A 23,789-nucleotide genomic window follows, 5' to 3' on the forward strand; every position below is an offset into this window, starting at 1 on the left:
TGTGAGGTGCAGCTTTTGATGTTTGATCCGAGAGTCAGTGTCTTTTTGAAAGATGACACATAAAGGATGAAATCAGAAGAGTCTGCTGTGTAATCTAAAATAAACAGAAAACACACGTAAAAGGAAACCTTCAGGGTGAATTTGCAAGTAGCTATTAAAACATGAAAGCTCTTTGAAAGCTTTATATTTAATGAGTAGAAACTCATCGCATTCAAAATTATATGTGTCCTTGGCGAAAACCGAAGTGACATTAGACAATACCAGCGGAGGAAACCATCCCCCCCACCTCGTTTCCGTAATGGCCGCGTAAGGGGAGACTGCCCACTGATGCAAAACGCCTCCTCGGAAACCGCGTATCTTTATCCTTTTCCGCGTCAGCACAATCGGGTTCCTAATGGCCCCGCGAGGAGAGGTCCATAAATCTTTCCCTGATAATTTCTAAGACCTGAGGGTGCGACGTTGGCAGACGCAACGTCCGGTTAATAAGACCCCGCCGAACTTAATGAAACTTTTCCAATATGAGGGTGAGCTCAGATTTCGAGATCAAACATAAGCTCCGGCAACTTGGCCGGAATATAAAGAAGCCGGCGACGCCACCATAAATTCTCACCGGTCGCTAATAATCTCTCAGTTCGAATCGAGATTTACAAACTGTCGGCGGAGTTTAACGCGCACTTTCAATTTTAATTAAAGCATCGAACGTCGAAAAATCGAAAGGCAACATTCTTCATCCGGTTAAAATATTCCATTTGTACGCAAATATCCTTTAAAGTTCGGTCGGCTTTAAACTTCCATTTCGTGTTTGAGTTTTGCGCGATTTTAATTGCGATCGAGCGGAGAAATAAGCGTTTGGTGAAACACCTCCCTTTCGGGGAAGTTCCGGATTCGGGGGGAACATTAATAAGACGATTGTGGGGCTGCGGAATTGTCGCCGAGTTCTATTATAAAGACACACTAATAAATCTCGCCAAGAAAAACAGGAATTAAACATCAACCGCGCACCTGAACAGCGGCGCGTTCGGCGCAAACAAAAACACCCCAACTGCTCAAGTTGTCACCATCATAAATTACTAAAAATTCATACTTTTGCTTCTAAGAACACCCGAAACATTCCTACAAAATTTCACGATCGTACGACAATTTTCACTTGATGACCTTGAAAACTTCGCAGCTCGTTTTTTTCACAATCTCTGGTTACTTTCGATCGTAAAAACGACCGACTTGTTCGGAGTCTTTTATTACAGCCTGAAACTTATAAATCCGGTGAAAAGAAACCGCCATCTCTGTTTTTCTTCGAAGTGAATAATTGAATCTTTCGGACACATTCGCTCTAGATAAATAAAAGTTAGGCGAGTTGTTGACAGCTATCACCGTCGTCGGGGCGACAAATTCGACGGCGAACCACATCTCGAAACTCAGCCCGAAAGGTCCGTAAATTGGCTAACAAGTTTACGTATAAATCTTTCTTTTGTGTTGTGTCAAACTGTTCTCTTGCTCTAGAGACTTGTTCTTATCGCTGGGGATTTTTTTTTCTGACGAACAATCGGAAAACGCCATATTGTCGTAACCGCCCGCAAATATGATGGTTTTATCTCGTGAAAACAGACGCCACCGCCTGCGGGACATCTCAATATCTTAAGTAACCCACTCTGGAGAGACTTAATCGAATTTGGGTCGTAATCAAGTGGTGAAGGGTTGTTTTTGTTCTTAATTAGGAGAAAGAAATAGATCATCCCCTCTTCGACCTCCCCTCTCGCCGCCATTAGCTGCGGAGATCGTATTTAGCAAGCAAAGCAATATAAATCGGCCTTTGTAGAGGTAGACTTACAAGTCCGCACTCTTGTAGCTATTCGTCTTCACAATTCAACGCCTCCCCAGATTGATTAGATGAGTGACTAGTTTAAGGATAAGCCGAACAAGGAAATGGTGCTCTTGTGTGTTTCACGTGTCTTGTTTAGAGCGATTTATTCAATAGCTGATGAATTATTCAAACGAGTTAAAACGCGGAGCATTAAATGTTCGTATATGCAAGGGATCTGTTAATTATTTAGTCCGGCCTGCAGAAAGGGTGTCGTCAAATCCCGTTACGGTCACGTTATTGGGGCTTACACGGTCGAGGTTAATTGACCAATTAAATTGGGAGTTACATTTTTCTATCGCCCGTTCCAACTAACTTCGCATTTTCCGTCAAACACTCGATAAAACTTGTCGCCATTATCTCCAAGCGAGCGAAAACTGATTTCAAGGTCACCAAAAAAAAGTGTCGTAGCCCAACCAAATTTTGTGACGAAGTTTCTTTGGATGTCAAGTACAAAAGTGTGAAATTACGGTGCGATCCTCCGAAAACCCTCCGAGATACAGCGCAAACACGTCACGTCACGCTGTTTTTTTATAATGTACAATAAGTCGGTTTCCGCCAACTTCATTAGATTAAAACTTCCAAATTCCTTTCCGGCCTCCATGTTCCTCCTCCATCAACTTAAATTTAGTTTGAGTTAGTTTGCAATCCCCATGAGATTAAGCACTTATGAAAGTATTAGAATACATAAAATCAATAATCACTCCGCCCGAACAACCCTTCAACATGGCTAAAGTCGTCATTACAATTTTCGCCCCATTACTTTCATATTACAGGCCCATAACCACCTCAAACTTGGTAGCTTCGAAGACACTAAAACAATACACTCGGCGTGCGTTCAACGCTTCCCACCCTCGACCAACCCCTATTACGCACGACAAATTTATGCCGACATTATTTTAGCTGAGGGCGCGTTATCATAATGCCGTCGAAAAACTCGCAGGTATCGGAGGAATAACGTACGAAAGCCGGTCCTGCAAAAGGACGATTATCCTCGGTTGCTCTTTACTCTTTTAGTTGAGAAAAACGGCTTATCCAAAATGTAAATTTGATTCAGTGCAATGGGGTTTTCGCCGTCATTACGGGAGCTGTATTTATTTATTTTTTATCGGGGTGGATTAGAAGGATAATCGATGTTCTCGGTAGCTGGGGTTGGGTTTAGTGCGGGTAAATCTAGTCGGCGTATTAACCACTTTCCAGGAAATGTCAATAAATCGAGGCGTTATACAGTTTGAGCGTACGATAAGTGAGATATTAACGCACGCAAAAACTCAAGGTCATCTGGGAAAAGTTGTCGCAGGACCTTCAAATTTTGTGAGGATGATCTCTACCCTATAACTATCAAAAGTATAGAATAGTTAGAGTATAACTAAACAACTTGCTGTTCTAGGAGAAACTGTAGACGGAGTGGCTTTGTTATCTGCTTACAAAGTTTAACTCGGATAGTTAATAAATTGTGGAATTATAACCATAGAGTTTCAACTGTTACGGATTACGTTACGCCCAGGAATAAGCGGGACAGGCGAATCCAAAAAGTTCAGCCATGTAGCTGAAGTTGTGACAGGGACTATAAATTTACTAGCAGTATTAAAATTTGCGAATAACTAAAAAGACATCCGAAATCAACCCAGTCGCTTTGTTTTTTTGATACGGGATTTCCATCATTGAAAACTGGGAAATTGCGGAAAAACATCACTGGATAAGCCACCCTTGTGAAAATCAACGAGTTTGTGGAATTTACGACGTGAATTTAGCGCGTTGTTGTTAATCTTTTTTGCGTTCCCATAGAATATTGATGCTTCATCCGACTTCTGATTGGCCGAGACTGATGACGTATTGACTCACTATTTTTAATTCTCTGTTATCTTCGCGTCGAGGGATTAAAATTTGTTTTCTTTCTATTTCGCAGAATTATATTGTCGAGCACAAGTACATAATTTGTCTTTGAGTTCTCTGTGGGGTTAAGCATTCAGCTGTGTTGTTATCCACTTACCAAGTTTCAACCGAACAGTTAATAAACAGTGGACTTATAAAGAGTTTAAGCCGTTTCAGAGGGCTCTATGATGGATAACACGCGAAATATAAGGGTACGAAAAGTTCAAGGTCGTTTAGAAAAAGTTGTCATATCATTATGAAAATTTGTGGGAACTTTCGGTTTAGTATTTGGAGAAAAAGTATGCAATGATTCCAGTTTTGGTGGGTAAATAACCGTAGAATTTGCGTTCGGAATCCGTGATGTGGCTCCGGATCAAGCGCTCTTGTTCCGATTGACAGGTTTATATTCACTTAACCCCAAAGTCGCGCATTTAACGTTGACAAGAATGTAAAAATCCGCTTTACGTACCGAATTTATCTCCCTGTCGCATCCCCTGTCATTTTCACTCGAAACCGGTCGTGCCTGATTTATCCACCGCTTATGTGTAGTGTTTACGGTTACGCCGGTACAAATTGTCGGGGAAAAAAGCGGTAACCGCGTGATTTACCGCCTCATTACGTCATTCGATCCGGTCGTTTTACGACCAATAATAAAACCGCCGACTACTAGACTAACTTACAACAATCTGAGGATTTAGTCGAGTTTATGACGTTGTTATTTGCATAACATCGCGTTGGCGGCGAAAAGGGGGAAAAACCCACCCTTACCACTTACCTTTGATGGCTGGATCGGGATGATGGTGACACGTCGATACTTGACAACCCCTTCGCTGTTCAAGGCTAGGACAGTGGCGGCCCCCGTTTTGGGGCTGCATTTTTATCGATCGAGTGCGGGACATGGAGCCCGGACCGCAGTCGGCGTCGCATGGAGACCATGGGCCCCAGGAGGTCACTTGACAGTCCACCACTGGAAAGAAGAACTAAATTTAGCGCGTGCACGTTTTGGGTCGTGTGATCTATTATGGGCTGTTAAATATGTAACTTTGCTTTCATAGCGCAATATTTATTTACCCAACAAATCAAAAGGCGTCGTTTTTGCCTATAATCCGGTCAAAAACCCTGTGCCCCCACGCGTCAACAGAAATAACCCTCGCACATAAAAACGGGCCGACCAGATCCACAAACCACACAAATAGAACGTTTCCTCCGTTTCTCATATTTCACTGGTCCTTAACACCGCTTTTTACTTAACGAGGGATCAGTTTTAAAATAGCTACCAAGAGATAACACTGTCTTTGGCTGTGAAGACAAATCCCGCCGCTCCATCCCTTTGTCTTCTCGCGCTAAAAGCGAACGAAAAACAAGCTGTCGACGAAAAATCACCTCACTTTCGACGGACAGCATAATTAACTCGCGAACAAAACCACGGAGCGCCTGCCCGGGGAGTAGTTGTTTCCCTAAATTGAATTAACCGCCATAAGTGCGAATGTCTGTTGCACTAAATGAAAATGAACAGTTCCTCAAAAAGGACCTTAATTTTTTCATCAATCCTCATTAGGTTCTCTTGCGAGAACTCGAAACATCGATCCGCTGTCGCTCTTTTGTTTATTGCCACGGAACTGGGTTGAAAGCCGTCTCAATTAGCACAAAGCGACCTCTAATTAAGCAGAAGAATTTAATAAAAACATCCCCCGAAAAATTCAAAAGGGGCGAACCTGAAACACGATCATGCTGACGTGGGCTTGATTAATCTTGCTCATTTCAGGGGTAGATTGGTAAAAGGGAGTGCGACTCGAAGTTTGATACTCCTTTCATAGCTTTAACACCTCTGTTAATCGAGATATGGGGGTGGATATAGGTTCAAGGTCATTTGGTAAAAGTTGGCGCCGACACGTGAGATTTGGCAGTGACGTTCCATGCGGTACCAGACAACGAAGTATAGCAAGGGAAGTTAAAATATTGTCCCGGGTGTCTGAATTAACCCCCTAATTATGCTAAAGAATTTATGAAAAACATTCCCTCAAAGTCCATGAAAGAAGGGTGAATCTGAATGAAATCGTTATCAAAACGCGACTTCTGTCATAGCGAGGCGCATTCCTCATCCACCCCCAACAGTAATGAACGGTTCCCACCCCCAGTACCAACTAATGAGAGTGAACCCGAGACTCCAGGGTGTCTTTCTCTGTCCGAAATTAATTAAAATTTAAATTATGAAAGTCGCCCGAATAAATTCGTCGTCGATGTGGGACAGTTTGGAAAATGAAGAAAAAGCGAGCGATCGGGGAGAAATTGGGGATTATGGTGGAGAAGTTTGGGAGAATAACACATATTTTAAACGAATTAGTTCGGGATGATGCGGGAGAGAAATGAGCCCCTGGAGGGTGGTAATTCGGGGTTTCGAGACCGAAGCAAAATTTTAACCGCAACCCTGATAGTAATTGTAAGGGGTGGAGGGTGACAATTTCGCGAGTCAACAAGAGAGGTTTTCGTTAACTTTTCGAGGGTTGTAAAGGGCGCGGAAACGAGAAGAACAATGGTTGGACCAATCGAGTTATGAAGAGGGTTGTGTATTCTGTGGTAACTCTCTAGAGGAGAAAAATTAATGAGTGTTTGGTTTATTAGACTTTTTAAGCAGTTTCGGAAGATGCTCGGGGTGGAATTCTTTCACTTTTTATCACATAAACACTCGCGTTCTCTCTTTTCCGACAATCATTCATTAATGAAGGTCATTAATCAACGATTCTTAACTAAACACAGGTGAAGTTGGCCGTCGCAAGGCCGAAATGACACGTAAATTCCGTTTCCATCATTCAATGTCCTTTTCAATTACGCCGTGTCAGAGTGTCGTGCATCAAGAAACGGAGGAAGACGAGCAAGGATCGGTTGCGTGCTTTCGCGAATTAAATGCGAGCTTGTCAGGATACGGGACATGAGAGATTTTTGAGGAATTTCCTGATGAGATTTAAGTACTTTGCGAGAGGTTTCAAGTTTTTTGCGTGCACGAACACGGGAGAAACGTCTACTAGACAAAGTGGAGGCGCTGAGATGGTGGCAAAACAGGTGCGAAGTTATAAAAAGAGAAGCGGGCGAGCGTGACATGTTAAATACTCTGTCGCTGCTAATTTTAGAAGAGGATTAATGGAGTGGATGCACTTGGAGGCGAGCGAAAGCGAGATGAAAAGGAGAGGGTTTGGGGGGAATTCTTGGTAGCTCAGGATAGAAATTTCACCTGAAATTTGACTAAAATTAACGAAATTGCAAATTTTTGCTGTCTTAAAAATAAAAATTCGTAAATTTGAGTCTTTCACTCAACATTTCCCCAAATTTTATAGCTATAGCACTAAAATTACCAAAATTACGAATTTTAGTTGAAGAAGTCGAAAATTTTCGGTTCGTTTTAAAAAACAAAATTTCTAAAATTTGAATCTTTTGCTTTACAATTTAGCAATTTAGTGGAGTTAATACACGACTCAAAAATTGCAATTTTTAGAAATTTCATAGCTGTAGCACCCAAATTACCCAAATTACGAATTTTAGTTAAGAAAATCGAAAATTTTTGGTTCGTTTTAAAAATGACAATTTTTAAAAATTGAGTCTTTCGCTTTTCAATTTTCCTATTTGGTGGAGTTATTACACGACTCAAAAATAGTAACTTCCTCAAATTTCATAGCTGTAGCACCAAAATTACCAAAAACACGAATTTTATTGAGGAAGTTGGAAATGTTTTTGATTCGTCTTAAAAATAAAAATTTCTAAAATTTGAGTCCATCGCTTTACAATTTTGAAATTTGGTGGAGTCAATACACGACTCAAAAATAGTAATTTCCCTAGAGTTCATACCTGTAGCACTAAAATTACCAAAATTACGAATTTTAATCGAGAAAGTCAAAAATTTTTGGTCCGTCGTAAGAATGGAAATTTCTAAAATTTGAGTCTTTAGCATTACAATTTTGCAATTTAGTGGAATTAATACACGACTCAAATATAGTAATTTCCCCAAATTTCATAGCAGTAGCACTAAAATTACCAAAATTACGTATTTTAACTTAAGAAAGTAGGAAACTTTTGGTTCGTCTTAAAAACGAAAATTTCTAAAATTTGAGTCTTTCGCTTTACAATTTTAAAATTTAGTAGAGTTAATACTCAACTCAAAAATAGTAGTTTCCCTAAATTTCATAGCTGTAGCACCAAAATTACCAAAATTTCAAATTTTTCTTCAAGGAAAACAATTTGTCTCTCGTGCATTACAATTTTGTAATTAAGCACATTCTAACTAACCAAAAGTTTCATTACGACCTACAACAAGTATTCCTTTAAGTAGGTAATTATTTTAAAAGACGGCCCTGATAAATCACACTGGTCCATTAGCGCGTTTCTACAAATTATAAGCTAATAGCAACTCGGCATGCGATTGGTTATTGATAAACAAATAAAATTAACGTAACCCGAAAAACACTACGCAAAAACTTAATTGAACGGCCCACCTTATCTTATCACGAATTAGCACCACTGAGAGAGGGCGGGGAAGACAATAACAGCGAATGTCCGACTTCTAAAATAAATTATTCGTATTTCCATTCTAAGCTAGCCATGCATTTTAAACGTAAACTGTCAAATCTTTCAAATATTTTAGTTTTTCCAAGCCTACTACGACTGATAAGATAACTCAATTGAACACACGATATAATTTGTCTTTTAAAAGGTAAAAGTAAAAGCCAAAAAACAAACGATTTGCAGTCAATTTCCTGGGAAAATTCCGCAACATATTCATTTGCAGTCTTCTAAAGAATCAATATGCAACTCGAGACTGATGGAGAAATTTGACGACTTTGAAGGAAACCCGCAAAGTAGAACGTTCACGAAGCATTGGCAATGCAAAATTGAAACTCGAAATTAAAAATGCTGGAATCGGAAAACATTTTTGAACCTTCCAGAGAGTTAATTTATTCGAATAATAGTAAAAATTCGCCATAAAAACACTTTCTCAACTTATCGACGTTGAACAAAAACCAATCAAATTTCCATCCGGCCGTCATATGAAACCTAGGATTTACGTTGCAATTAAATAACCCGAATTCGATTAAAATCGCAATCCAATACAACAACTGTCCAAACGACGCGAGAACTGATTACAGGAAACTAGTAACGAAAATGGAACCATGTAAATCAACACAACAAGTTTCTAATTCGCAACGTAATTAACGTCAGGCGAGCTCAAGCCGCATTTTAATAAGGGGCGGTTTCAACACCCTGTCCTAACATAAAAAGTAAAATTTTTTCCTTCCCTCGCGGAAAAAGACGACCATTCGAGATAAAAAGCCATTGTTAACACAACAGAGGTTGTACATACGTCCGGGACAAAAACCACCCTCAACCCTTATTATTACAGTGTCGAACACGGGCGATTTGATATTCGGCACGCGATCACAATGGGATCTTTCGTCTTTTGTGGGAGAGACAAAGGATTCGTTGACGATTATCTCGAAGATAACGACACTCGCGGGAATTTAATTTCTTGCGGTAATTAGCCAGATTTGTGGATTCATTTTGGTAAGAATGTCGTCTTTTGTGCTCTATCGAGCACGATCGAAATATCCCTCCAACTTTCCTCTTTCATACAACTTCATTTCGCCTTCTGAGTTATACTCGTGAAATTTGCCGGCAACTTGAACGAAATATCGGACTTTTATTACAGGGACTAAAGGCATCCGGCCGTGAAGAACGGCATTTGCGAATCGATACACATAGAACACGTTACCGAGGGGTGCGTTTATGGGGTGGAACGGTAAACACCGCCAAGGAGTGGACCTCCACTTTCCGTTTCTTGCTAGTCCAGGAAAAATAGACAGAAAAATTTCAAAAGCTCAGGATAATTCACATAAGGCTGATTTTTTTTGTCGTGTCAAATGTCAAAAGTCTCCATCTATAGGTGTGCTGCTAAAAAAATTACGCGGTGGTAAATGTTAAAGAAAACAAATATTTGCAAATATCTTGTCACTGGTGATTAAAATAGCAAAAATACTTATTATGAAAATTGTACCTTATCAAATTTGACACAAAAATAATTTCGTAATATTTTTTGTAGAAGTTACCATTTTTGATAAGTATTTTTCAAAATTTCAAGAATTTTATTCTTTCAGTCGAAACCTGTTTTATAACTTAGTGCATTTTTTAGATTAAGCAAGCATTGAGTGAACTTAACCCACGAAATTTTCCAGCAATTTATGAAATTAATCTTCTGCAAATTTTTTTTCATTGTACCTAATTGCCGAGATTCATGTAGCCCAAATTACAAATTTTTTTGGAAAATATCCGAAATTTAGGTTCGCCTTCAAAATTAAAATTTCCATAACTTGAGTCTTTCGCTTTACAATTTTGCAATTTGGTGGAGTGAATACACGACCCAAAAATAGTAATTTTCCCAAAGTTCATAGCAATGCCACTAAAATTACCAAAATTCCGAATTTTAGTAGAAGAAGTCGGAAATTTTTAGTTGGTCTTAAAAATAAAAATTTCTAAAATTTGAGTCTTTCGCATTTCAATTTTGCAATTAGGTGGAGATAATACACGACTCAAAAATAGTATTTTCCCCGAATTTCATAGTTGCGGCACAAAAATTACCAAAATTACTAATTTTAGTTGAGAAAGCCGCAAATTTTTGGTTCGTCTTGAAAACGAAAATTTCCAAAATTTGAGTCTTTTGCTTCACAATTTTGCAATTTAGTGGAGTAAAAACATGACTCAAAAATAGTAATTTCGTCAAATTTCATAGTTTTAGCATTAAAATTACCAAAATTACGAATTTAAGTGAAGGAAGACGGAAATTTTTGGTTCGTCTCAAAAACGAAAATTTCTAAAATTTGAGTCTACTGCTTTACAATTTTGCAATTTAGTGGAGTTAAAACACGACTCAAAAATAGTAATTTCGTCAAATTTCATAGTTTTAGCACTAAAATTACTAAAATTACAAATTTTTGTGGAGGAAGTGGGAAATTTTTGAATCGTCTTAAAAAATAAAAATTTCTAAAATTTGAATCTTTCGCTTTACAACTTTGAAATTTAGTGAAGCTAAAACACAACTTAAAAATAGTAATTTCCCCAAATTTCATAGCTTTAGCACTAAAATTACCAAAATTACGAATTTTACAGGAGGAAGTGGGAAATTTTTCGATCGTCTTAAAAATAAAAATTTCTAAAATTTGAGTCTTTTCCTTTACAATTTTGAAATTTTAGGAAATTAATATACCACTAAAAAATAGTAATTTCCGAAAATTTCATAGTTGTAGCGCTAAAATTACCAAAATTTCGAATTAAAATGAAGGAAGTCGGAAATTTTTGATTAGTCTTAAAAATGAAAATTTCTAAAATTTGAGTCTTTCGCTTTACAATTTTGCAATTTAGTGGAGTTAATACACGACTCACAACTAGTAAGTTCCCCAAATTTCATAGCAGTAGCACTAAAATTACCAAAATTACGAATTTTAGTTGAGGAAATCGGAAATTTTTGATTCGTCTTAAAAATATTTTGGAGATAATCTTGCCTTCACCTATTTCAGATAAACTACTCAATTTTATATTTTAAAAAGGTAGTTAGAACTATATTTTTATTTAAACACATTGGATAGTCAAAAAAAAATCACAATATCTTAAAAACGATTAGTCCTACGAAAAATATTATAAAGTTTTTCTTGTTGCAAATTTGATAAAGTGCAATTTTTATAATAGGTGGTCATTGAAATCAGACGTGACATATTTGCAAAAAATTCTTTTCTTTGGCATTTACCACCGCGTAACTTTTTTAGCAGCACACCTATCGATGGGGACTTTTGACAATTTATTTAGAACAATAAAATGAAGGCCCAAAACAAAAAATCAGCCTTATGCGAATTATTCCGAAGTTCATGTTTATTTTGCCTGGACTATTCCTATATTATCCACTTTTCCTACTTTTGAGACGTGTCAAAACCACCCCGTGTCAAATTCCGCGACAATCGATAACCCCTCACCCCCATCCAACTGTTATTTAGCATAAAATTGCATTTTCCACCCACCCCCTCAAACAATCGCCACACGACACGCCACCTCCGTATGCGTGTCGCGATTCCGCTCAGGTCAAAGATCTTCGGAATCCGCGTCTATTTATACTTCACCCCCTTCCACGTGAAAATTGACAATAAAATACCTCGCTGTCGTAAACAAACCCGAAACGAAACGAGCGCGGAATTTCTCCATAAATGGTCGGGGGTGGTTTTTAGGGGATGTAAGTGACCGATACAATACGTCGGGTTGCGGCAAAAAATATGGACGTGATAGAGAGAGTTAATTGAAAGGGACGAAGGATTTCTCAGCTTTGTGTTCGCTCGTATCTTATCGAGTTCGACCGAAATATGCCAAGTGCGTGATTTATTTCTTCGGGGGTTGTGCACCGAATGTAATTAATAGGGGGGCAACTTTCAGGCGAATGGAGAGAAGAGGAATTGATGATAGACGCTGTTATGGACCGGTTTTGTCAACGACGATCGACGTGTTAATTTGTCAATATACAGAGTGTCTCGAAAAAAAATACAACGCTCGGGGTCTGTAACCTTTGTCGTTTCAACTTTCCATCAATTTTTCTCCCAGACGGAGCTACAAACGAAATAAAGAACCGGCCCACGCCGACTCGAAATTCCTCCAACGCCTCTTCGTTCATTTATGCATAACTCGTCTTTTTGTTCCTTTCAGATAAAGACTTGGGTTTGAGGCGCGTCCCTTATATAAACACATGTCTTAAGTCCTGACGAAGATAAAAATACATCGAGGGTAAATAATAGAAATCATTCTTATCTCAGTTAAAAATAAGTCAAGTCGTCTTGTTCTGTAAACACATTTCAAGTTGGCCGTAAGCTCTTTGAAAGAAGAGACTTTCGGAAACTGCTCTAGATAAAACGACAAGTTTTTGCTCTAATCTGTTTTAGCGATCACAAGGCAAAGGGTGGGTGCGAAGGGGGACGAAACTACTTCTTTTATCTAGGAGACGCGAATTGGGCTACAAGGCGGCTATGATTCAATTTTGTAGAATTTTTAAGTTTGCTAGGTTTTGGAGTTTTCACCAAATTTTTTAATTCATAAAAGCTTTCTCCCTCATTTTTATTTATAAATAAACAGCTTTAAAATAACTGTAGATTTAAAATTACCAAAATTACGAATTTTTGTGGAAAATATGCGAAATTTTGGTTCGACTTCAAAATTAAAATTTCCATAATTTGAGTCTTTCGCTTTACAATTTTGCAATTTGGTAGAGTAAATACACGACTCAAAAATAGCAATTTCTCCAAATTTCATAACAATGGCACTAAGATTACCAAAATAACGAATTTTAATAGAAAACGTCAGAAATTTTCAAAATTTCAAAAATTTGAGTCTTTCGCTTTACAATTTTGAAATTTAGTAAAGTTAATGCACAACTCAAAACTAGTAACTTCCCAAAATTACATAGCTGTAGCACTAAAATTACCAAAATTACGAATTTTAATAGAAGCCGGAAATTTTTGGTTCGTCCTAAAAATTAAAATTTCTAAAATTTGAGTCTTTCGCTTTACAATTTTGCAATTTGGTGGAGTTAATACACAATTCAAAACTAGTAATTTCTCCGAATTTCAAAGCTGTAGCACTAAAATTACAAATTTTAGTTAAAGAAGTCGGAAATTTTTAGTTCATCTTAAAAATAAAAATTTCTAAAATTTGAGTCTTCCGCTTTTCAATTTTGCAATTCGGTGGAGATAATGCACGACTCAAAAATAGTAATTTCCCCAAATTTCATAGTTGTGGCACTAAAATCACCAAAATTACGAATTTTAGTAGAGGAAGTGGGAAATTTTTGGATAGTCTTATAAACGAAAATTTTTAAAATTTGAGACTTTTGCTTTACAATTTTGAAATACTGGGAAATTAATACACCACTCAAAAATTGTAATTTCCGAAAATTTCATACTTGTAGCGCTAAAATCACCAAAATTACGAATTTAAGTGGAAGAAGTCGGAAATTTTTTATTCGTTTTAAAAACGAAAATTTATAAAAATTTGAGTCTTTTGCTTTACAATTTTGAAATTTAGTAAATTTAGTAGAGTTGAAACACGACTCACAAATAGTAATTTTGTCAAATTTCGCAATTTTAGCACTAAAATTACCAAAATTACGAATTTTTGTGGAGGAAGTGGGAAATTTTTTAATCGTCTTAAAAATAAAAATTTCTAAAATTTGAGTCTATTGCTTCACAATTTTTAAATTTTAGGAAATTAATACACCACTTAAAAATAGTAATTTCCCCAAATTTCATAACTGTGGCACTAAAATTACCAAAATTACGAATTTTAGTTGAAGAAGGCGGTTCGTCCTAAAAATAAAAATTTCTAAAATTTGAGTCTTTTGCTCTACAACTTTGCATTTTGGTGGAGTTAATACACGACTCAAAAATAGTAAATTACCCAAATTTCATAGCAGTAGCACTAAAATTACGAATTTTAGTGGAGGAAGTGGGAAATTTTTGGATCGTCTTAAAAATGAAAGTTTCTAAAATTTGAGTCTTTTTCTTTACAATTTTGAAATTTAGTGGAGCTAATACACGACTTAAAAATAGTAATTTACCCAAATTTCATAGTTGTGGTACTAAAATTACCAAAATTACGAATTTTTGTAGAGGAAGTACGAAATTTTTGATTCGTCTTAAAAATAAAAATTTCTAAAAATTGAGTCTTTTGCTTTACAATTTTGCAATTTGGTGGAGTTAATACACGACTCAAAAATAATGAATTCCCTAAATTTCATAGCAGTAGCACTAAAATTACCAAAATTACGAATTTTAGTCGAGGAAGTCGGAAATTTTTGAGTCGTCTTAAAAATGAAAATTTCTAAAATTTGAGTCTTGCTTTACAATTTTTAAATTTTGGGAAATTAATACACCACTAAAAAATAGTAATTTTCCAAAATTTCATAGCTGTAGCACAAAAATTACCAAAATTACAAATTTTAGTTAAGAAAGTCGGAAATTTTTGGTTCGTCTTAAAAACAAAAATTTCTAAAATTTGAGTCTTTCGCTTTACAATTTTGCAATTTGATGGAGTTAATACACGACTCACAACTAGTAAATTCCCCAAATTTCATAGCAGTAGCACTAAAATTACCAAAATTACAAAGTTTAGTAGAAAAGGTCGGACATTTTTGGTTCGTCAAAAAAAAACAAAAATTTCTAAAATTTGAGTCCTTTGCTACACAATTTTGCAATTAAATAGAGTTAATACACGAATCAAAAATTGTAAATTCCCCAAATTTCATAGCATTACCACTAAAATTACCAAAATTAGTAGAAGTTGGAAATTTTTAGTAACATTTTTAGTAAAAAAATATAACGACAAATTTTTGATTTAATCTGTTTTAGCGATTACAAGGGGGAGGGAAAGTTCGAATGGGTATGAGAAAGAAAGCTACTTTTTGTATCTAGAAGGCGCGTAGAATTTTAAAGTGTGCCAGATTTTGGATTATTCTCCAAATTCTTTTATTTTTAAAAACTTCCTCCCTCATCGCCGAGTGCTTATCCTCATTATTATTTATAAAGAAGTAACTTTAAAATACCCCCTAAATTAGCCGCCGCACCAAACTTCGCAGACACCCAATAAAACCATCAAAACCGCCTCTAAACCACTCACGGACGAAAAATGCAGTTTTCCCTCGTCATAATTGACGTCCGATGCGACCTGTTGAGAATTTTGATCGAGTGACTCATAAATTTTCAACACCCATTTGAAATCTCTCATCCCAGAGAGCCCATTTTCCGCTAAATAAACATAAAGTTTCCCTAAAAAAAAGGAAACTGATTCGTTTTGAACTTTGCAAATTCGCGTTCCTCCCATTTTTCCGAACGAAAAAGTGGCGGCTTTCTCGTTTTTCCTTAATAATAATCGCGCGTATCTCGAATCCCTTTGTTCTCGTTTTTCTTTGTTGTTTCAACCATCGGCCTTCACCCCAATCAAGAATTTGAAAAGTGGTTTCAACGTGATCACTGCGACATTTTTAATAACTTTTTATCGACGATCGTGACGACTCTCGCAATTAAAAAGCAACTTATTCCGTTTTTTCATTAACTGCGATAACAGATGTCGGCGTTATCGAGCACGCCGCCGCGATAAATTAAAATCGAAGAGAATTTACCATTTTTTCCATGTCGCAGCCTCTCCACTTAATTACGCCCCAAGTCGGCGAAAGAATAAATCTCACGCTTTGGCATATTTCGATAAGATTGAGAACAAAGCGAAACGTGGGATTCTGAGGTTCGACGCGGCAAAAATGGAAAGAAAGGAAAAGAAAAAAAAGTGATAAATATTTAAAGAGGTGCTTGTTCGACGTCGACGGTAGCAAACACACGTTCGCTGCTGTTTACAACGGGGAATATTTCTTTATTTTGAGGCAGGTTGGAAACCGATTGGGATTTTATTGGTTGGAATGCTGTTGTAATCACGTTGGAACATGAGGACAATGTTGCAATTCGTTAAAACGGGTTATTAGAGGGAAAATGCGACGAAACGAGTTTAAAATAAAAAACGATATTTTTGATACGAGAAAAACTCGCGGCTTCGAAGGTAATTTTATTATAAAATGTTGGTTACTAGAGGAGATGGGAAATAATCTGCGTCGCCACAAAAAGAAACAGAATTTGCTGCCGGTAATGTCGACTACGAAAACACTGAATATTCATTGAGCATGAATGAAAATTTGTAATTTATTTTTGACGCTCGTTCAAACTACTTCAATTTTATTGTCCTTTCTAGATTTATGTTTGCTACTGCTTTGTACGTGTTAAGATAAGCTGACTATTTAGTGCAATTCCAACAAAGTCGGTTCATTCCTTCAACAGTTCGGAAATATACAATGTGACTAGACGAGTCAAGTGGCTATTTTTCCAATTTTTACTTTTTGTGTTATTGAAAGAAGAACAATTAAAACTTTTCTGATTAAAACCGGATAATTCAAGCAAGTTTCAACAGCGAAGAACTTTCCACTAGGTGTATTGATTTAGCGGTCATAGCTGCGGTTTTTTATTCATCCACGTCTAAAAAGCTTCATGTGAGGATTTTTATATTATTTATCGGACCGCCATCTTATCAGCCATCTTGACTTCTAATTAGACTCCCAATTTGTGTAACTCTCTATGTTTTCCAATTTTTATGGAAAATAATCGAAATGTTTGCCTCGTTTTTAAAATTTATGTTTCTAAAATTTGAGTCTTTTGCTTGAAAGTTTTAAAAATTGGTGGAGTCAATACACGACTCAAAAATAATAATTTCTCCAAAATTTTATAGCTTTAGCACTCAGATTACCAAAATTACGAATTTTAGTTGAGGACGTCGGAAATTTTTGGTTCGTCTTAAAAATGAAAATTTCTAAAATTGGGGTCTTTCCCTCTACAATATTAAAATTTGGTGGAATTAATACTCGACTTAAAAACAGTAATTTCCCTAAATTTCATAGCTAGAGCACTAAAACTACCAAAAAAACGAATTTTAGTTAAAAAACTCGGAAATTTTCGGTTCTTTTTAAAAATAAAAATTTCTAAAATTTGAGTCTTTCGCTTTACAATTTTAAACTTTGCTGCAAATAATACTCCACTTAAAAACAGTAATTTCCCTTAATTTCATAGTTGTAGCACTAATAAAATTACCAAAATTACGAATTTTAGTTAAAAAAGTGGAAAATTTTTAGTTCCTCCTAATAAAAAATTCTAAAATTTGAGTCTTTCGCTTTCCAATTTTGAAATTTGGTGGAATTAATACTCGACTTAAGAATAGTAATTTTCCCAAATTTCATAGCTGTAGCACTGAAATTACCAAAATTACGAATTTTAGTGGAAGAAGTCGGAAATGTTTGTTCAGTGTTAAAAATGAAAATTTCTAAAATTTGAGTCTTTTCCTTTACAATTTTGAAATTTTAGGAAATTAATATACCACTAAAAAATGGTAATTTCCGAAAATTTCATAGTTGTAGCGCTAAAATTACCAAAATTTCGAATTAAAATGAAGGAAGTCGGAAATTTTTGATTAGTCTTAAAAATGAAAATTTCTAAAATTCGAGTCATTCGCTTTACAATTTTGAAATTTGGTGGAATTAATACTCGACTTAAAAATAGTAATTTCCCTAAATTGCATAGCTGTAGCACTCAAATTACCAAAATTACGAATTTTAGTGGAAGAAGTCGGAAATTTTTGGTTCGTGTTAAAAACAAAAATTCCTAAAATTTGAGTCTTTCGCTTTACAATTTTAAAATTTGCTGCAAGTAATACTCGACTTAAAAACAGTAATTTCCCTTAATTTCATAGTTGTAGCACTAATAAAATTACCAAAATTACGAATTTTTGTCAAAAAAGTGGAAAATTTTTAGTTCGTCCTAATAAAAATTTCTAAAATTTGAGTCTTTTGCTTTACAATTTTGAAATTTGGTGGAATTAATACTCGACTTAAAAATAGTAATTTCCCTAACTTTCATAGCTGTAGCACTGAAATTACCAAATTTACGAATTTTAGTGGCAGAAGTCGGAAATTTTTGGTTCGTGTTAAAAACAAAAATTTCTAAAATTTGAGTCTTTCGCTTTACAATTTTAAAATTTGCTGCAAGTAATACTCGACTTAAAAGCAGTAATTTCCCTTAATTTCATAGTTGTAGCACTAATAGAATTACCAAAATTACGAATTTTAGTTAAAAAAGTGGAAAATCTTTAGTTCGTCCTAATAAAAATTTCTAAAATTTGAGTCTTTCGCTTTACAATTTTGAAATTTGGTGGAATTAATACTCGACTTAAAAATAGTAATTTCCCTAAATTGCATAGCTGTAGCACTCAAATTACCAAAATTACGAATTTTAGTGGAAGAAGTCGGAAATTTTTGGTTCGTGTTAAAAACAAAAATTTCTAAAATTTGAGTCTTTGGCTTTACAATTTTAAAATTTGCTGCAAGTAATACTCGACTTAAAAGCAGTAATTTCCCTTAATTTCATAGATGTAGCACTGAAATTACCAAATTTACGAATTTTAGTGGAAGAAGTCGGAAATTTTTGGTTCGTGTTAAAAACAAAAATTTCAACTCGAGTCTTTCGCTTTACAATTTTGAAATTTGGTGGAATTAATACTCGACTTAAAAATAGTAATTTCCCTAAATTTCATAGCTGTAGCACTGAAATTACCAAAATTACGAATTTTAGTGGAAGAAGTCGTAAATGTTTGTTCAGTGTTAAAAATAAAAATTTTCCTAATTTGAATCTTAAATATTCCCAAGTTGCTATGGAAACAAAGCTATTCTAACATTCCGTATCGAAATGGATATTCTAGCACTGAAAACGAATTGGAAAATAGCGAAAATAGCTCTGTTACAAGAACAAATTAGGAAAAAAAATTTCTAAAATTCAAGTCATTCGCTTTACAATTTTGAAATTTGGTGGAATTAATACTCGACTGAAAAATAGTAATTTCCCTAAATTTCATAGCTGTAGCACTAAAATTACGAAAATTACAAATTTTAGTTGAAAAAGTCGGTTCGTCCTAAAAATAAAAGTTTCTAAAATTTGAGTCTTCTGCTTTACAATTTTGAAATTTGGTGGAATTAATACACGACTGAAAAACAGTAATTTCCCCAAATTTCATACGTAACTGTAGCACTAAAATTACGAATTTTAGTTAAGGAAGGATTTTTATACTTATCAGGCCAACTTGCCAACTTGTCGCAATTTTTCCAATTAGCCTCCCTTTTTAAGTAACCCTTTAAATTTTCCATCTCAATACCGTTTAATTGCTTATTAAAAAATCATAAGCTCGCTCCCATAACCTAATTAAACTGTAAACTGCCCCTGATTAATAAAATCGCAATCTCGAAAGGGCGCAATTAGAATATCGTTATCTGCTAATAAATTTAAAAGCTCGTAAAACCTCATAAACAGCACGAAATAATATTTCACCTCCTCTCCCATAATTCACGAAGGTGTTACACGAAATTACTTTGTCCACTTTCGGATTATTTATTTACCCCTTGCATGAATTCGCGACCCGCCCCTTTTCACCTGACGATTATTGCACTCCGGGGAGGATTTTGCAGTCGTTTTTTCCATCGTTAGTAATTAAGTGATTCGTTTCGCATTGAGTCGTTAGAAAGGGGTGACAAAGCATTTCGCTTTTGTTTCGGCGCGACCGTAATAATTAGAAAAGTTAAATTAATTCGGCGAAGGCGTTCATACACATTTTATTTATTGCTCCGACTAGGGGAGCGTGGAGCAAAATCGCTAATGCGCCTCTGTTGCATTTTTCATGAGTTATCGGATCGTAAAAAGGGTGCGATTAAAAATTAACGCGGCATAAACGAAAGATGAAAAAGTGTAAACTTTTCTCCGTTAAAAGGGGGTGCTTTGATGGCGGTTTCACCCCTTTTCGAGTCCATCCAATTATGGGGCGATCAAAGCTGAGACGTCCGACGCAGGTATTCGATGAGTTTAATTAGTTGACAACAATTCTCGAGATGTCACTTCAAGGCACGTTCTCTAATTGGATAAGGGTTGGAGGGGGAGATGATTGCGAAAGAAACGGACGATTGTGATTGGTTTTAGAGGGATCGGAAAAAAACAAAAGTTACGTTAGATACATGTCAAAACAATCATATCAAAGTTAGGTTAGTGGAGTTAACACCCCCAGACACTAAATTTCACAACTTTGGAGTTTGTACACACATTAAGTCATCCACCGAGATAAATTACTCGAGATACTGATATATCCAACATGGCCGCCAAGATGGCGCGAAACTCAAACACGAGATGTAATTGGAGCTTGCCAAACAAACGAACGTTAACAATCCGGAAATGGTCACATTTTTCGCGCGACACGCCGCCTTTTACTAAAACATACATTTTAATAGAGCCGTGCTAAAATAATATTAGCACAACGTCTCTTTGTTGGCTAATTCCGCGTTAACTGTTGAATATTCCGCGAGATTCTTTGGGAATTTTTATTTTCGAAGAGTAAGTAGCGGCTTACCACCATAAATATGCATGAGAGATCAGAGTTGCTTGCACAGTTGTTTTGTTTCGTGGACTGCAGACTGACCGGAAAATGCGCTTTTTTCGGCCGCGTCGAAAAAACGCAGCTTCGCTTCACAGGTGCATAAATTACCACTTTGTTTTGCATTATTATGAGCAACTTTTCCAGAGAAAGCGAAACTTGAAATTCGACGCACCTTTGCGTCATCGCAGTAACGTCGAATTTTGCGTCACGATGCTCAAAAAAACGCTTTTTTGATTGGGGAAATGAACCGTTACGTAATTTCTGACTCTTACGTGCTCAATAATACAAATGTTTAGAATGAAAGTGAGCGTTTGAATGGAAAATCAGAATGAATGGATTATAGCGGAAATGTCAGCGACACAACTTGCATCACCAATAAGTACAGTAAATAAATAAATAGTTATTAGTTATTAATGCAGCAGCAGGATTAAAGCATTTTGTCGAAAAATTGAGGGAAAAGTCCCAAATGCAATACAAATTTTTTTCTTCGACTGTTATAAATTAGTAGTTTATGATAAAATTAAAAGAGCTCGCCAGCAAAATAAATTCCGTTTTGAAGTAATGAAGCAAAATTGTTTGGCTGAACAATGGCAGTCTAAATAATGCTGTCGATAGCAAATTACGTACCAAAAAAACTTCGCAGTAAAACAATAACTTCCTTTTCTACCTCCGCTGGTTTCTCCCCGATCGTTTGTTACCCAGTGTAACTGTATAAATCGTTGAAATTTTTATCGAATTTCCGAACATTTCCGTATGAACGCGTCCGTTAATCGCATCATGCATTTTCGCCGCCCCCGCCTCGAAATTTCCATCTCGTTTGAGTTTTTCTCGTCCGTTCAAACAAACCTCCGCCGTCACTTAATTGACAAAATCAGGTGAAAGCTCTCAAGCTTCGCAGCTTTTGGGAATCAATTGAAAAGCGCTGACTGAAGTCGATTCCATTCGTGGATGTCCACTTGGAGTCGGCAACGATTGTGGCCGCCGATAATCCCGGGATTAGACCCTTTTTAAACAAGATTTACGGAACCTCGATGGGATTTTTGCAAGCTGTCTTTTATATTAGCACTCCATTTATCGGCGCTCTTCGGTGACCTGTGCCATTAAATTAATAAATCTGCAGCGGGGCAAACTAAAAAGAGTCAATATTTACGCGGATTCGGCGGAAGCGGATGGCGATTTGTTTGATGGGGAGCTTCCGAATTCGATTACGAAAATTCCAATTAATTAGGGGAAAATTCATTTGAGGACGCACTAGAATTTTAAAAAATGTTATATGATTGCTGAATTTCGCGTATTTATGAGTGGAAAAAAAATATAATTGAGCAGCATCCAAATACGACCCAATTACATATTCCCCTGCCCCAACCCTTAAAAATTACATCAATATTTACCCTCCCGAATGCGGAATTCCTCGACCTTTGAACTAATTCAATTACAAAAATTCCAATTAATTACTCAACATCAAAGTCGTGGGGGGTAGAAGCTGAGATCTTTTTATAGCAAGGGGTGTCTTCTCCCTGTTTATTTTTCCATCAGTGTCACTTCCGTCTAAACCGGTGCAACGAGTGGTAAACTTGGAAAGTCGAAAAAAGAGAATTACATTTGCCCGTCCCCGATATTTGCACTTCTCTGTAAATATCCTCTTTGATATTATCTTTTATTAGCGCTTTTCGTCATTCCCTCGTGAAAATAACAAGTCTCTCTTCTTTATTTTCCAGGTGAGCGCAAATAAACAACCCCCATCATGTTTCCAGCAAATAAAAATTTATGTGCTCCATAACGCGTTGATTTACTCCCCCTTCTTCCCTTATTTATGAAAAGAACTCGCGTTTCTTTACATACACGCCACGAAAAATGAAGAAAAGCAAACCCACGCTAATTGAATAAACGAAAATAGTGTCTTGAAACTTGGAGACTTTCGTAATTTAAATTGCGGCGAGTCTGCTCAAGACGTTTTTGCCGTGTATACATTATTGTTAAATTGCAGCGTCTCGCTGTTGGTATTCCTGCAGCGTTGAAAGTCTTTGTGTGTTGATTGAACACGCGTGGTAATTTATGGTTAATTAATTATTCAAGGAAAGCACACCGCCGCCGCCGCCGCCGCAACACAAACGACTTGATGCTATTTTCATACAATGCAACAAATGGAAACGAATTAATGATGGGCTTTCGGAGAACGGAGGATGTGAGAAAATTTATGCAGTCTACATGTGTTGGGTGAATTCATTTTCGGCCGATGACTAAATGGGAAATGGTTAAGATGGTTGGAATGCTGAAGAACGTTAAAATAGCTCGGATTCAAGCGAGATTAAAAGAAAAAAGTAATTAACAGTCGCGCGTGGAATTTCTGGTCAGAGGAGAAAAATTTAAATGTGTTTGAATAAATAAATTATGCGTTCCTTGCAAAAATTTGTCCCTCGTTTACACACCCCCATCAATCTTATCACTTATTTAAAGCAGCTTCTATAAATAACCCAATATCGGCGAAAATCGCGCATCACCCGCCGTCCCTTGAAATTTAAAATAGTCCAGGCAAAATAAACATGAACAAATTGTCAAAAGTCAATGGGAATTATTCCGAGCTATTTTGCCTGGACAAAAATACGTCTCCAATCGACGCAACTGTCTCCAGTGTCTCAAACAAACTCTCGATTCATTAACGAGACGTCGCGACGCCCTTTAATTGCATTTGTTTGCAGACAAAGCAGCATCGATCACCGATCACGTCGAGTGGTGAGATTCGACAAGTGATTAATAGACGGTTGATTTTAGGAGGGTTCTATTTGAATATCATGTTAAAGTAAGCAGAAATGAAGATATTGAGGACAGAATTTCGTCTATTTTTCGACGCTCTTATCCTCTTAGGCGCTCTTGTTTGAGGTAGTGCACAAAGGAGCGTCCGAGTGACCTGAGGCGGAAACCCTTATCAAACTGAGTAGTTGCGATGTTTGATGTATTTTCCAGCGCAATGAGAACACTAAATAGA

General features: G+C 36.4%; 1 protein-coding gene across 1 annotated transcript in view; it reads right to left on the reverse strand.

The window, feature by feature from the left end:
- vex (somatomedin B and thrombospondin type 1 domain containing protein vexed) overlaps window positions 1-23,789 on the reverse strand; it is a 41,949-nt gene that overhangs the window by 13,155 nt on the left and 5,005 nt on the right. Inside the window, exon 2 of the mRNA XM_088032438.1 lies at window positions 4,509-4,700. Within this exon, the coding sequence (XP_087888564.1) occupies window positions 4,509-4,700 (192 nt within the window). The remainder of the gene's footprint in view (window positions 1-4,508; window positions 4,701-23,789) is intronic.

This window comes from Gnatocerus cornutus, chromosome 3 (assembly GCF_029298725.1).
Source record: "Gnatocerus cornutus isolate USDA-ARS CGAHR chromosome 3, icGnaCorn1.1, whole genome shotgun sequence".
Classification (NCBI taxonomy): domain Eukaryota; kingdom Metazoa; phylum Arthropoda; class Insecta; order Coleoptera; family Tenebrionidae; genus Gnatocerus; species Gnatocerus cornutus.